Here is a 14,446-nt window from a genome sequence, read left to right on the forward strand (position 1 = left end):
AATCACATGGAAAAGCCTCAGTGCTGTATGGAAAATCCAACCCTTCACCGTTCACACTGTTACATTTTTTTTTCATATAGGAGTGGGATACAGCATCAACTTCAGGAATGGAAAAGGAGGACTTTGATAATTTCTTTAAAAAGCCAATGCTGAGTGAAGCCATTGTACTTGGAAGAGGTTCTTGATTCCCCACTCAGAGACTGGAGTAGGACTTTTGGCTTTTTTTTTTTTTTTTTTTTTGTGTGTGTGTGTGTGTGTGTGTGTTTAAGATCCTCCAAAAACATTAGCTTTAAATTAAAACGTGTGCAGGTGCTCTTTACACAAACAAAAGTCTAATGCTTTACATTGGTTAATAGAAGAACAGCAGGGAAAAGCAACATAATTCATTGCTAAGTCACTGTGGGTTGTGGCTGACATGCTCACATGATGTGGAAGGAATCCTGTAGTCATGCCTGTGTGGCCAGTCCCAGACTGATATCCAGGTGAAGACAAGGAGTTCTGAAGATCACTTGTTCGTGGAGAAAAGAGGAAAAAAAAATTTTCAGCTTCCAAATAAGCTTTTAAAGGTGTTTTTTTGTTGTTGTTCAACAAATAAACAAGAAGTCCTAGCTATGGCAATAAGGTGAGGCCTACAGAGATATTAGGTGCTGTTTCTCAGGGGTTTATCCCTTGGCCACTTAGCCAGCATGGCAGCAGCTTCCAGAGTCCCTAGTGCATATGTTGTGCAATAGCCAAAACAAAAAATAAAATTAAAACAACCAACAAAAATACAGTCCTCCTTGAAGTCTACATAAACTCAGGCCAAAAAAGAGGGTGTTTGTGTCACAAGTGTCACTCCACAGTCTACTGCCATTAAGGCCACTGGTATTGACTTAAAAGGATCTCAATAGCTCAGTTCTAGGAAGAAGAACCAAAAGCAAGACAGGTCAAAGTGTCTGTGAGAAGTCTGACACACTGAACGTTAGGAATTCTCAGACAAAGAACAAATGAACCAAGAGGTTAATTTTGGCTACCAAACTGAGATTTGGTTTTCCTAGGTCATTGTTTTCCCCCCAGCTATTTAAAAAGAAAGTTAGTGCTACAAATATGCAACTTCAAGACGACATATCCTCCTACTGAGTTGCACTGAGAAGCAAGTTAAATAAAGCCCCTCCTCCTGCTATTCTCCTGCCAGGAAGCCTCCTCTCCCTTTCCTCTGATTTCCATTGGCAAAAGCAGGAAACAAATCCAAGAGGGACGAAGGACTGCACGCAACTGTTCCTTCTCCTTGCCTTCGTCTCCACACGACCTCCTCCCATCCAGCTGGGGCAAGGCAAACAGAACTGGTGTAGGTACTGGAGTTTGATGGGATGTGTGGCAGCGTGAGCACCTGGTCTCTGTACAGAGGAGCACACGGGGTCAAGTTCTCTTCTCCTGCAAGGAAGGCAGCCTGGTCACAGGAGTGCCACTGCCATCTCAGGAGGCTTTGCTCAGGTGAGGTCCGGGCTGGGCTGTCTGATGCTTTAGATATGTCTCTTCATGTGGAGGGCGAGGTGATCAGACCTGGAAAAACACCTGCAAGGCAAAGGAGGTGGGAAGTGAAATGAAGACAGGAAAGCAGAGTGCCTGCCCCTTTGCCCCTAGGTACAGGAGGAGATGTGTATTTCCAAGGCTGGAAATGATCCTTAGATTTTCCATGGGTCACTGCCCAGCCCTGAGTGACTGCCCTCTATTACCACCTACCCTGGCTCTTAGGCAGATAAAGAGAATACTCCTGTCACTGTTCCTCTCTCTTTTCTCACTGGGTCAAACATCAGGAAGGGTGCACCACCTATGTACCCACAGTATAAAATCAAATATAAGTCTGTGTGTGCATATGAAAAAAAAAAATAAAACAAGTCAGTTTTGCACAAGTACTCAGCAAAAACAGGTTTTTTTAAAAAAAGTTAAAAATCCCACCAAACCCACCGTATTTCTTGAGTGCCCAATATCTGAAACGAGCACCAAAACATGATGCCAATTTTGGAAGGTGAATTCTCATTTCTAACTTTAGCCTGGAAGGAGAGGTGGCCCCGAGTCTGGAGGCAGACACCCCTTCAGGCTACATCTCTTCCCTTCTCTCTGCTGTGGAGCTGCATGGCAGGGTGTGGATGCTGATGAGCACCATCTCCCCAAAGGATGTTAAGAGAAGATATTATACTTGTTTTGTAAGAGTGAAATTTGAGAGACAGAGGAGACAAGGATATTGTAATCCACACAAGAAGTGTGGTAAAACCAGAAAAAAAAAAGATTGCCAGGACTTCAGCTTTCAAATTCTGCTCTTTATCCACAAAACCACTTTTCTCCACCTCATAGAAAACACAGTGTTTTGGTACCCTGAACATGGAGGTGGATGCTGATGAGCTGGACTCAGAATGGTGACCCCAGAGAACTAGTTGGGTTTTAAGGCTAATCTAAACATGCAGTTAATTGAGAGGAAGGTAGGGTGTGGATTTGAAATGAAGCATCTATTCTTGATTAACTCCCTCTCCAAAGGCTTGTGACTGTCATCTTTGAAATGACTTAATGCACTAGGGAAGTGGGGTAAGATCCTCAGAATAAAACACACTTACTCCAGGACAAGAACAATCCCTCCAAGAGTTAACCAGGAATTACTACTCCAGAAGAGCTGCCCTGTAACAGCCCTGCTGCAGAGCACTGAGCAGCAGGAAGGGCAGCCCAAACTTAGGCACTTCACACCTAAAAGATACTGTCAGGGTGTTCAGGGGAATAAGTTCTCAGGAGGACAAGTGCTTTCCATTCCCTTTAATTCAATATATAACCCATTTCACTCACTCTGCCACAAAGCAAGAATGTTTTTTTTTTCAAGTTCATCCCCATTAGAAGTGGGAGTGAAAGCCCCAAGCCCTTTCACAGCCACCATCACAGTGGCATTAACAAGAGATGTGTGGCACCAGACACAAGCAGGTCTGGCTGCCCACCTCCTGGCTGTGGCTTCTGAATAAACTGGGTCTGTAGGCTCTGAAGGTACCATGGAACAGACATTCCAGACCTGCAATGTCTTTTCACTGCCCCAAAGATTTAGAGAACAAAGGAGCTTCCACCACCATTGGAAGAATATCCAAATGGCTTATTGTGAGAATCTGGATAGAATCAGAAATACACTGAATATTCTTCAAAAAACCCCAGTAGTTCAGTATTTCATGTTTTTCAGAAAGAAGGTAGAAGAATGAATGGCACTACTCAGTAAAAAAAAACCCAAAGATTAAAAAAAAGAATGCTCAATCTAAGAGTAAACACCTAGAGGATAAACATCCTAAGCAGAGAAAGATAAGAACTATAAAGCAAAGAGATTTTAAATGGGGAGGGGATTTTTCTGTCCTGCTGGCAGAAGTCCCCTGCCCAGGCAATCCATCTGCACCTCCATGCAGAGAGAAGCAATCAAGAGATGCATTTTTAAGACAAAGAAAGCTCTCAGGAAGGCAACTTCCACAAAGCCAGACACTGATCTTCTGTGGATGAGCACAGCTCTGCTGAAGTCAGCTGTTCCCTCCTGACTGGCAGCAGCTTACCAGGGGGGTTAATACCTGCAGAGTGGCAAAAAGAAGACAAGACTCCAAAACAGGGTGAAGACTGCATTCCTCCCAGCTCCTGCACGGAGCACAGTGAGGCAGACATGAAACTGAGGGTGGACACTTGGCTGTCACCACAGCAGGCTCAGCACAGACAGAATTTTCTAGCCCTGAGGTGCCAAAATACACCCTTGGACCAACATCTCTCTCGTCAGCCTAAGCTGAGAAAGCAGCAAGCTCTGGCTGCAAGGGCTGCCAAAACAAAACAACAGCTTGAGTGGCTGCCAGCAAGACATGCACCAGCTGGCACTCCAGGCTAGGGCTGTCACAAGACCACCACCCAAGCACAGCTTTTCCTTTCTTAGCTGTAGATGCAACCCAGGCAGAAGTGTGCTGAGTCACAGCATGGCAAGATGTGTTAAAAACACAGATCCAGTGGATTGTTTCACATCAGTAACCACAGTAGTAGTGTTTAATACGTCTTTCAGCCTAGAATATTTTTATAGCTAATAAAATGGCACCATACTTGCTAGTTTATAGCTAATAAAATGGTACAATTCTAATTCTTCACATTTTCCTGCTGATTAATTTGGTTAGGTCTATCTCTAGGTAAGGCTGATGGATGTGGACACTTATTTTCAACAGTAAAACAGTCCCTACAAGATTTTGTAGCCAAATCACAGTGTCAACTGATCAGTAGACATTTTTTTTTCTTTTTTTTTTCCTTCTGGGACTAAAGGAAGCAATGACAATGGAAGAGCAGGATAAGGAGACTCCTTTCTTCACAGATTTAAAAGTAGCAGCTTGCTGGTCTCTAGTCCTGCCTGTGAGACAAGACCTTGCTCCACACCTCTGGCTCAAACACTTCTCCCAGCTCCAGACCAGGTCTGTACTTTGTACATGGGCCCATCACAACCTTTTCCACCACCCTTCCCTCAGCCCAGCTTTTCCTAGAAAAGACAGTTTATGCTGGAATAAGACACCCTCATTCTGAAAGTCACACAGTGATGTGTGATACATAAATTCCCTGCTCCCAGACACGCTGCCTTCCCTTCTCTTTCTTCTCTATCTCCTTAGCAACACGGTTCTGCTCTGCACTGAGGCCTCTGCAGGAGAAAGAAGGAAGGTAAATGTGCTGAGAAGGGAATGTATTGCTCAGCCATCTTTCTTACCAGCTGGAGGTTCCCCACTGTGGAATGTGTTCATTCCAGCTAAGTGTGCTCTTAGCTTCCTGTCAGAAAGGAAAATGTGCACACACACACACACACAGAGGAATATACACCCCAATAGTCTGGCACTAAGCTGCCTGTCCTTAACTCCCATTCAGGGAGACCAAGGGAGTGCCACTACCCTGTCACCCTCTTCCCCTGGGGTGCTCAGGGCTTGCACAAGGTGAGGAACATGGCCCTAACCTGTGTTTCTAAAGAGCTGAATTCCAGGAAACAGTAATAACCAGCATATCCCTGGTGTCTGGAAGGCACGAGGGACTTGTACCCTGCTCTCTGCACCACCTGAGCTGTTCAGCAAGCCAGGATATCTGAGGGAGCAACTACAGACTCTGTCACTCATGGGGGATACAACACAGGGTGGCAGTTAAAATATGGAGACACTGTTCTCCATCTGGCTTGGGAAGGGGCATCTCAAACACTACAAGGCTGCCTGAGGAGCTGAGCATAGATCTGTGCACAGCTTTCAGTGCTGGCCTGAGATGACATCTGCAATAGGTGGTAGTACAGAGAGACTTGGGAATGAGCAAATCAGGCAAAACAGTGGCACAGCAGTGGGCTAAAAGAAGAACAGGCACTGCCACTCAAAGAGCAAGCAACTGGCTGGAAGAGTAAAGACAAATCTGTCTCCTACCACCTCCCACAGATGCTGTGTGCATGCAGCTTAACAGTGCACAACCCCCAGCACTCTTAACTTATCAATAAATATTTTTCCTTCACCGAGAGGTTCAGCTGAAAAGCACAAAGTGCATTAGGCTGCAGGAATAGACCTCCTGACTGCAGTGGCTGGGTTGGCTGCCAAAGGAAAAAACCTCGGTAGGGAGGGGTAATATGTAGAGGGCTGAAAGGGACAGAGGAATTGAAAATACTGACTGTATTTATTTAGATATCTGCAAAAAACATTGTCTGGCCTGACACAGAGACCCTGGGGCTGTGTGTGTGTTTGTGAGGCCAGGATGGTTGGTTTGCTCTTCAGAGGAAAGCAAAGAGAGTGGCAATGCTTTACATTTAAAACAGAGAACAGAGCTGTTCCCTCTCCCAGAGGTGCTTGCACAAAAGCAGAACTCCAGAGGTCCCTCCTTGGCTTATCCTGTCCCTCATTTTGTGCAAACAAAAGCTAATCCAGGGATAAAAAAAAAAAAAAGCTAAACCAAGAGGAAGCCCTCCGTGGGGGAAGGGGGACGGGAAGAGGGGAGACAAGGGGAGAAGAGCACTTAAGGAGATGAAGCTCTTGGAAAGGCAGGATGTGAAAATGATCGAATTTCCTTCCCATAAAAGGATGGAGTCCTTTGTTTATGTCCCACACATCCTCTCTCCACGCATGTTCTCTGCTGGCCTGGTGTACCCAGAGGCTGCCTAGAGCCTTTATTGTATTATAAAACGTTTCCTTATCAGAGCAGAGAACCTTAGTGCTGCATTAAAAAGATGGGTAATTTTCTTAAGCCTCTTTTAAAAATATATATAAATAGGATTAGCTGGATAACACGTTCAGATGCAAGCACATTATTTGATTACTCAATAGTGGATCCAGGTTTCACCCAAGGCACTGCCAATCTCCAGTTGAGGGGGTGCAAGGGGGAGAAGGCTCATTGTTCCACCCTGTCACTGCTGTCAGGAGTCATTACAGGGAAATTGCTTTTGCTCCACCCTAATTCTTGTCGGCTGGGACTGGGCATGGGGGGTTTCTTTTGGTTTTGTCTCTTCATTCAAAGAGTGTAGAACTGCAAAAAATTCTCAGCAGCAGCAGGCCAAGGAGAAGCAGGTTTGCCAGAGGAGCCCATCCTTCATTCAAGCAGGCTGACGTGGGGAGTGAGGACTGCAGAAAGACACCAGCGGTGAGCAGCAGCAACTAGAGCTCTTCTCTGGGAGCTGCTGGGTGACACCAGGCAGAACTGGATCTTCCATTCTGAGTGCCCAGAGGAGCATGAGAGGCTCTTCAGGTCCCCTGGCTTGGGGCACCTCTCAGGCTTTTAAATCAGGGCCCATACAGAAGGAAGGTGCAGAGGATTTCCCACATCAGAGATGTTAAGGGTGAGATTTAAAACTGTAGGAACAGACTCACAGATCAGCAGGAATGTGCAGAGATCACTGATCCTAGACAAAATGATCCCATGAGCTTGAACTGTAAGATATGCCTAAATCACTCCAGTGCTTTTGAAAATTATGCCCTTTGCTGTCTTTTGCTGACTCTCCTCTCTGACACCTGGGGAAGCATGGAGCCCTGGGCTCAGCAGTGAAGAGAAGACAATGATCATTAATTAAGTGTGAAACTAAGTGTTTGGGTTTTTTTCTTTCCCCAAGAGATTTGCTGTAGATTTGGGGCACTCATGACACAAGAGCCACAGACACTTCCCATCACCCATGCCCTACACCCATGTATTTGTGAGGCCCACCCTGCCAAAAGGGGGGCAGCCAGGAGGGGTGCTGGAGGTGGCCCTTGAAGCAGAGGGAGCTCTGCCTTTGTGAGACCACCAGGCTCCCAGGACCAGGAAAGAGGACACAGGAAAGCTGTGTTGTTGAGAGGCCCATCCACCACTGAAGTGATCTGAGGCCCTCTGGGTGTCAGAAGGGAGGCAGGTCCCTTGCCTCAGGGAATTGGCAGCTCCCTACCACTCCCCCAGTGCCCATGCTGCTTGAAGCCCGGGTCAGGAGGCTGCATTACCTGTCACAATGGTTGCATTTAAAGGGCTTTGCACCCGTGTGCTTTCTGTAATGCCTGGTGAGCTCGTCGCTGCGTGCAAAACGCCACTCGCACCCTTCCCAGGAGCACTTGTAAGGCTTCTCACCTGCAGAGGGGAGGAGAGGAGAGAACAGTCAGCAGCAGGGAAACTCAGCACTCAGCTCCCCAGCCCTCCCACCTCACCTCTGTCCCTCTGGGGACACGAATCCATGGCCAGTGTGGGATGGGAGCTACTTAGGGTTTACCATGCACTGATGGATCCAGCCCAAATGTTACCCCTGCTACAACTGTCACACAACCTGATTTCCCATTTCTCACAGAACATTGATCACTCTTCAGAGAAGCCCTCAGAATGTCCCCACATGCCTGTCCTGAGCCTGTTTCAGTCAGCTTTCTGCACCACACCTTTATCAGCTGCTGTTCTGCCCCAAAACATGAATCAGAGCAGGGAGGGCAGGGAAGCACTGCAGTGACAAGACAGGAGGGATTTGGTTCTGCTGAGTTCACATCTCCCCATCTGCTGGTGCAAACCAGTCCCTGAAATCACACTCTGTACCTGGGTAGCATCTGTGGGGTCACTAACACCTTCTGATGGAGGATTCCAAGGTCTCATGGCTCCCCTTTCCTTATTCAGCACACATGTATACCCACAGGCATGGAAATTCATCACACCCAGCCCCCTGAACCAATCCTCCAGTGCTTCTCCTCCTGCAGAAACCCCACAGAGTCAGCACTGGATGGATGGATGGATGGATGGATGGAGGCAAGAAATCACTTTCACTACCAAGCATCTAAGCTGGGAGTTACAACCAGAGAAGAGGTTATACTTATTTATTTGTTCTTAACATCACTAAGAAGGTGATCTTCAAAACTCCAGGGCTGACCCAAGGGAAGGTGCAGCCTGGAGGAGCTCTCTCTGTGCCAGTCAGGTCAAACACTTGCTTGGCCCCAGCAGACAAATTTCTGGGAGCAGGGAGGCAGATGTCTATATTTAGCATGTCTATTCAGCAAGCACAGGGGTGAGATCTGATTATGGGAGACCTGCATATTTCAAGGTGACAAACTGGAGAGGCCCAAAGAGCAAGAAAAGTGAACAGGGAAAGAGAATTGCATCAAAATATGTAGGGAAAAAAAAAAAAAAAAAAAAAAAAAAAAAAGCTGTGCTCTGGTGAGTGAGCTTCTGTGGACTTGACTTTGCACAGTGGTCACCCACCCCAGAGAGACAGTGGTGTGGGCTGAGGCATTCACTGGAGTTTCAGCCAGTTTACTGTCCTCTGAGAAGTCAGACTCAGCAGCTCCATTAGATTCATTGGGGTGCAGCAATGAAGAGGGGACAGCAGGCAGTGAGATTCTGACAAAATATCCAGTTGTCCCTCAGTCCCTGGATGCAGGAAGGGCAGTCTGGATGTCTCTGTCATGTGCCAGCCCACCACAGGGAAGTGCCCAACAGGACAATGGACTGAGCCAACAATAACACCATCCCACTTAGGCTGAGCCTGCCTGCTCCTCACTGCAGACTTTGCCTTCTGCTCCTTTGTTTTTTCTTTTAATAGGATTTCTTCAGGGGGAAAAAAAAAGAAAAAAAAAAGAAAAAAAAAAGAAAGAAACTTCTTGTTAGTGAGCCAAGTGCCTTGTTTTTGGGCTGGTTCCTCTGCTGTAACTCCAACACTGTCACCAGTGCTGGCCACCAGAGCAGCAGTTGCAGTGCTCCCCTGCATCAGCCCCTGACACCCTCCCTGCAAACTGCACCTGTTCCCCCCTTCTCAAAGGAAAGGGATTTCTCCAGCCCGGGTTGTGTCTGTTAGGGTTCACCAGTTCTGTCAGAACACTCGGTGCATTATTTGTAGAAGCTGTCAGTAAAAGCACCCCTGGTGACAATTGGGCTTCCTCGGTTCTCTGACGCTCTCTAGTGCCTACCTCGGGGTGCAGACAGCGAGACAAAGCTGCCTGCCAGCCCTTCTGCCTTGCTGCAGAGGCAGAACATCTCCCTGCCCAGCCAAACCTGGCAGGCACAGACACCATCCTGGGCTTTCTGTGAAACAAGGACTACAAGGACTGAAGCTGAGTGTGGCTTGTGAACAATTGTCACCAGGCTTGGAGTTGCACAGAGGTGAGGAGAGACAAGAAATGCCAAGCCTGGATACTGGTGACCCCATGGGATGCCACATCTCTCTCTCCCTTGCTGCAGGGGTTCCTTTCTCGAGTGTTCCTGGACCTGAGCTGAGTTTTCTCTGCAGATGCTTTTTCCCTCTGCATCTCCAGCCTCACTGCACAAAATGTCAGCCAGAACCTCTTTGTGCTCCTGACAGCACAGGGGGTGGGTGGGAACACAGCCCTCCCTGTAGCACCAGATCAATGCAAAGCAGCGGGGTGACCTTTCCAGCCATGTCAGGTGGCTCCCTGACCCAGACACCCCACAGAGGGTGGATGTCCTGCCCTCCTGCAGCTAGTCCAAAGCAGGGGAGGGCAGGAGGAGAGAGACCTCCACATCTCTGCACGGGAAGAGCAAGAACAAACTGCTTCTGTAATGGCTGTTTCACCTCACCTGAACGAGAAATGAAAGCCTATCCTGCCGAGAGAGGGATGGAGAAGGAAAGAGGGAGGGTCCTCCCACCTCCCTGCTGGCAGAGGCAGGGAGAAGAAACGGGAAGGATCCTCTCCCTGTGCCTGGCTGCTCTGCTCTGCTCCTGTTGTGGAGGATTAGTGAGAATAAAAGGATAGATGGTGAAATCCTCCTCTGCTGAGGGCAATGGCAAAACTCCCACTCACTTCTACAGGGCGAGGATCTCCCCCTTTTAAAGAAATTAATTATGAGCTTAAAAATCCAATTAAAAATAGGAACATCACAGAGCTGTGCCACACTGACTTTTTTCCAGGCTCTAATTCCTCAAAATTAATAGCCACACTTAAAAACTCGTGCCTGTGAGCCACTCCCAGGAAGGAGGAGAAGGAGGCTCTGCTCCTCAGGTCACATTTATTCAACCCAAGGATCTGTGCAAACAAATCCATAAATCCACACTTACACAAACGCACTCAACGGAGGAGCCAACATGCAGCCAAAAAGAAGCCAAATCTGTCACCTAGAACTGACCCAGAACAGCAGCTTTCAGCTTTTTCTGATGTCTTTCCTGGCAGGTGGAGATTACTGCCTAGTGATTTCAAGCTCACTGACCACATTCCAGTTTCCTTGGGAATCCTTTCATCTTTCTAGAGCCTATTTCCAAACCCTGGGACTGGGAGGCACGGGGAACAGGCTCTCTGTTCTGCTCCTGCTGATGGCACCTCACACAACTTAGCTCTTCTTCTAGGAGTACCCCCAAAGCACACCTGAGCACAGTCTGGCCCTCCAGCCCCTTTATTTCATCCAGCCCGGTCCAGTCTGGTACCTGGAGGCCAAAGAGCTTTGCAAATTTATGGGAAACATGTAATAGTGAAGCTAGAATTTACCAGTCATAAGAAAAATCCATCAGGCTTTGTCAGCCCTGAAATCAGGTCACTGTTCCTTTGGTGACTAAGACAAATGCAAGACTTCAAGTATCAGGCACCTAGCTGCAAAAACGAACAAATGATTGGTATAGTTTTCCCTTGAAATCCAGAAATTTATCACTTGAAAATATGGAAGAGCCAAGCACACAATCCCAGTAAGACTACTAAAGGGGTAAGCACACACCAGGCTCCCAGCAGCACAAGACTGACAGACCTGGGCTGGTGATGCCATGGCTCGTGGGACTTCTCCCCCCCTTTCCCAGCCTGGAGCAGGCTTGGAGAGTTACATCTCAAGCAGCTTTCAAACTGTCACCTGGAATAACCACCCATGGCTCTGCTGGAGTTAATGGAGAGGCTGAGGCATGTGTGACACATCAAGGTGCAGTCAGGCTGGACTCTTGAGTTTCTCTCCTTGGTTGGTACAGAGGGCTAAGCAAGACACTAAGCTGCAGGCAGCTCTTATCTCTGCTCTCCAGGCACCAAACAGAGAAAATGCAGTTTTGTCTCCAGATTGTAAACCCTGTACAAGCCCCCACAGTAAATATTCCCCCAGAAAACACAGCAGTGGGGCTGCTTCTCCTCAAAATCCAGAGAACCCCTCTCCTTGCCACCAATATCCCACAGACATCCTCCAGGTCCTGGGAGTATTTCTTCTTTTGAGAGATCAGGTGCCTTCTGCTTTGTAGATAAACAAGGGCCACAGCTTTAAACTAATCCAGGAACTTCTACTAAGAAATATGGAGAAAAGAATTTGCTCTGTATTCCCTGTATTTCAAGAGCAGGGGCTTCAAGGGGGAAACCCTCCAGGCTTTAGGATGAGCATGATAACATCACAGAGTTGGCAGTGCTATGGGGTGAAATGCTGGCTCCATCAAACTCCCTGGAAAATTGCCATTTAAGGCTTGAGTTTCACCCTGTGTCTTCACAGAATTAAAAGTAAACAAAGATGCTCTGATTATCCACCCGCATCTATTTCCTTACCCCTCCCCTGCACCCCACCTGAGACACCCCATTTTACACTGACCCTGTAACAAACACATGATTATTACAGGGCACTGAGTAAAACAACCCAGTAGTTTAAGCCCTCAGCCCTGAAGAAGTCACTGAGAAGAGAATGAGAGCCCAAAGGTTTGCTGGCATCCCTCTGTGCTAAAACGTGGTACACTCACGGGTCTCCTTTTGGCAGTATGACCAATTTAGCCAAAAATGCTTTAAGAAACCAGGGGAAAAAAACTAATTCTGTCTGTACTATGTTTTAAGAGCTCCTTAATATCATGTTAAGGAAGTGCCCAAAACTAGCATGCAAAAGTGCCCTTAAGAAAACAACAGAGACACCCACTCAGAAATCCTCATCTGTTCTAATCCACCCTGAATTATTTAAATATGGTTTCAGGACCAAAAAAAAAAATTATGAAAGAAACACAAAACATTTCCTTCCTTTTTAAAAATCTGTGCTTTAAAAATTATTCAAAGTGAAACCAGTTCTAAAAGCTTCAATGTCTAAAAATATATATGCTGAAATACAGCTTTAGCTACGCTCACTCCAAGACTGGTGCTCCTGGAGAAACAGACACTCTGCAAATTACAGCTGCAAAAAGGAATTAAATGCAAGATTTCTTGCCTGGATTTCTCCTGTAAGGAAGCTCTGGGGGCCTGAGCTTTCCAAAGAAATGTGTGAAGAATCAAGTAGCACCCCTGGCTTTTTAAGAAGAGCGTTTTAATAACTTTCCTCACCACCCCTCCTGAGAAATCCTTATGGGACCTGCTGCTCTGGGCCATGCCACTGCAGCCAGATGAGCCAAGACATCCCTTGGAGGCTGGTGCCCATGCAGGTGTTGTTGCCCAGCAATGCCAGAAGCCAGGGTGGTTTTTGGGTGAGAAGCAGCCCCCCCAGACAGCCTTGCAGAGAGAGAGAGAAGCCATGCAGGCATTTGTATTTGCTGTGCAGTTTATGACCAAAGCCTGCCCCAGCACAATGGGATGCCTCATGTGGAACTGCACATTAACAATATATTTATGTAGCACTCTTCATCTCCAAGGGTCCCCCAGAGCTTCACAAGCTACATCCATGGCATATCAATGAAGCCCAGCCATAATTCTTCTAATTAGCAGAGCATCAGCACACAGCACAACAGAAAATACTGCTGGTCACCCCTCTCCTCCCATGAATGAGCTGCATGGTAGTTCAGGCACCAGGCTCAGGCAGCTGCTCTGCTGGTGAGGGTACAGGAAAGCTCACAAGCCAGTCAGCAGACAACAGCATCACTCTCTTTTTGAGATTAATAAGTTCATTTCTTTAGCAAAAAAAGGAAGAGCAGGCTACTGAACACATCCCCTGGAGATCAATGCTGACATCTAAGTGTATGCTAGTGCAACACATCAACCAGCAAAACTAATTACAAAAATCAATTTCAGATACTTTTCTGAGCCTTTCATTCCTCAATATACTCCTAATTGATTTTTGTTGGAGAATAGAAAGCCTAATTATTATTTTTATTATTACAAGAGAATGCAAGGGGCGGGAAGGGGGGGAGCAGTGGTCAGTCTTGAAGTGCCTTACCAATGCTTTCTGACCAAAAAGAGAAAAAAGAAAAGAAAAAAAAGGCATTTTATTCACAGTTTTGCCACCTGCTGGAAAGATGGAAAAGCCTTTGTAAGGGTGACAAAGCATAAGAGAAAAGCTGGCAAGAGATGGTATGGGGCAGAAGAGGAATGTGACAGGATTGTGAAATACACAATGTGAGAAGGTTGTGCCTATTTTTAGAGGGGCAGGGATGATCAAGTGTAAAAGCAGTACATTTCCATGAAGGATGTACAGCTCCTTTCATCCAAAAAGGTCAGCAGTGCCCTTACAGAGAGATGGCTCTGATCATGTCTATATTAGAGAAGGGGAGAAGGAGGTTAAGAACCAAACCCAATGTCCAATCAGTCTTTCTTCAGACTTCAAAGCTCCGCGTTAGTTCCTAAGGGCCTTGCCAAAGCTTGCCTACCCAGCCAGCAGCACTCTTCAGCATGTGGCCACTGGGGACATGAAAAGAAATTAATTTTTGCAGCATTATATCTTACCCCCACGCAGGCACCTAACACATATGCCCACAAAGATGATCTGAAAAGCAGAGAAAAGGAGCAGGAATGGGAATTCTCCATTGACCACTCAAGAGGACACTGCCCAGCACTGACAGAGGGGAGGAACCCCACGGTTTTTCTCTCTGGGCCTATGCAAGACTTCCACACCCAGAACCTTCCAAATGCCACTTTTCCTTTCCAAAAGCTCCTCCAGAGGAACCTCCTGGCTGGTGGGGCTGGAGGTAGGACACACAACCCAGACTCCTGCCCCGTTAATGGCCGGCACAGCCTTCCCGCAGCCCCAGGGATGGCAGCCGAGCAGCACCCGGCAGCAACACCACCCAATTAAACCTCCAGGATGAGAGAGTGAGGAGGGGGGGAATTAAAAAAGAAGAAGAAGAAAAAATAAAGGTGTGGTTGCCTGGCAACTGGAGGGC

General features: G+C 47.1%; 1 protein-coding gene across 1 annotated transcript in view; it reads right to left on the reverse strand.

The window, feature by feature from the left end:
* Positions 1-241: 241 nt before the first annotated feature.
* The window catches only part of KLF7 (Kruppel like factor 7), a 47,850-nt gene continuing 33,645 nt past the window's right edge, over positions 242-14,446 (reverse strand). Inside the window, exons 3-4 of the mRNA XM_008495932.2 lie at positions 7,440-7,563; positions 242-1,554 (exon numbers count right to left, since the gene is read on the reverse strand). Coding sequence (XP_008494154.2) covers positions 1,503-1,554; positions 7,440-7,563 — 176 coding nt within the window. The 3' untranslated portion in view covers positions 242-1,502. The remainder of the gene's footprint in view (positions 1,555-7,439; positions 7,564-14,446) is intronic.

Source organism: Calypte anna, chromosome 7, assembly GCF_003957555.1.
Source record: "Calypte anna isolate BGI_N300 chromosome 7, bCalAnn1_v1.p, whole genome shotgun sequence".
Lineage (NCBI taxonomy): Eukaryota > Metazoa > Chordata > Aves > Apodiformes > Trochilidae > Calypte > Calypte anna.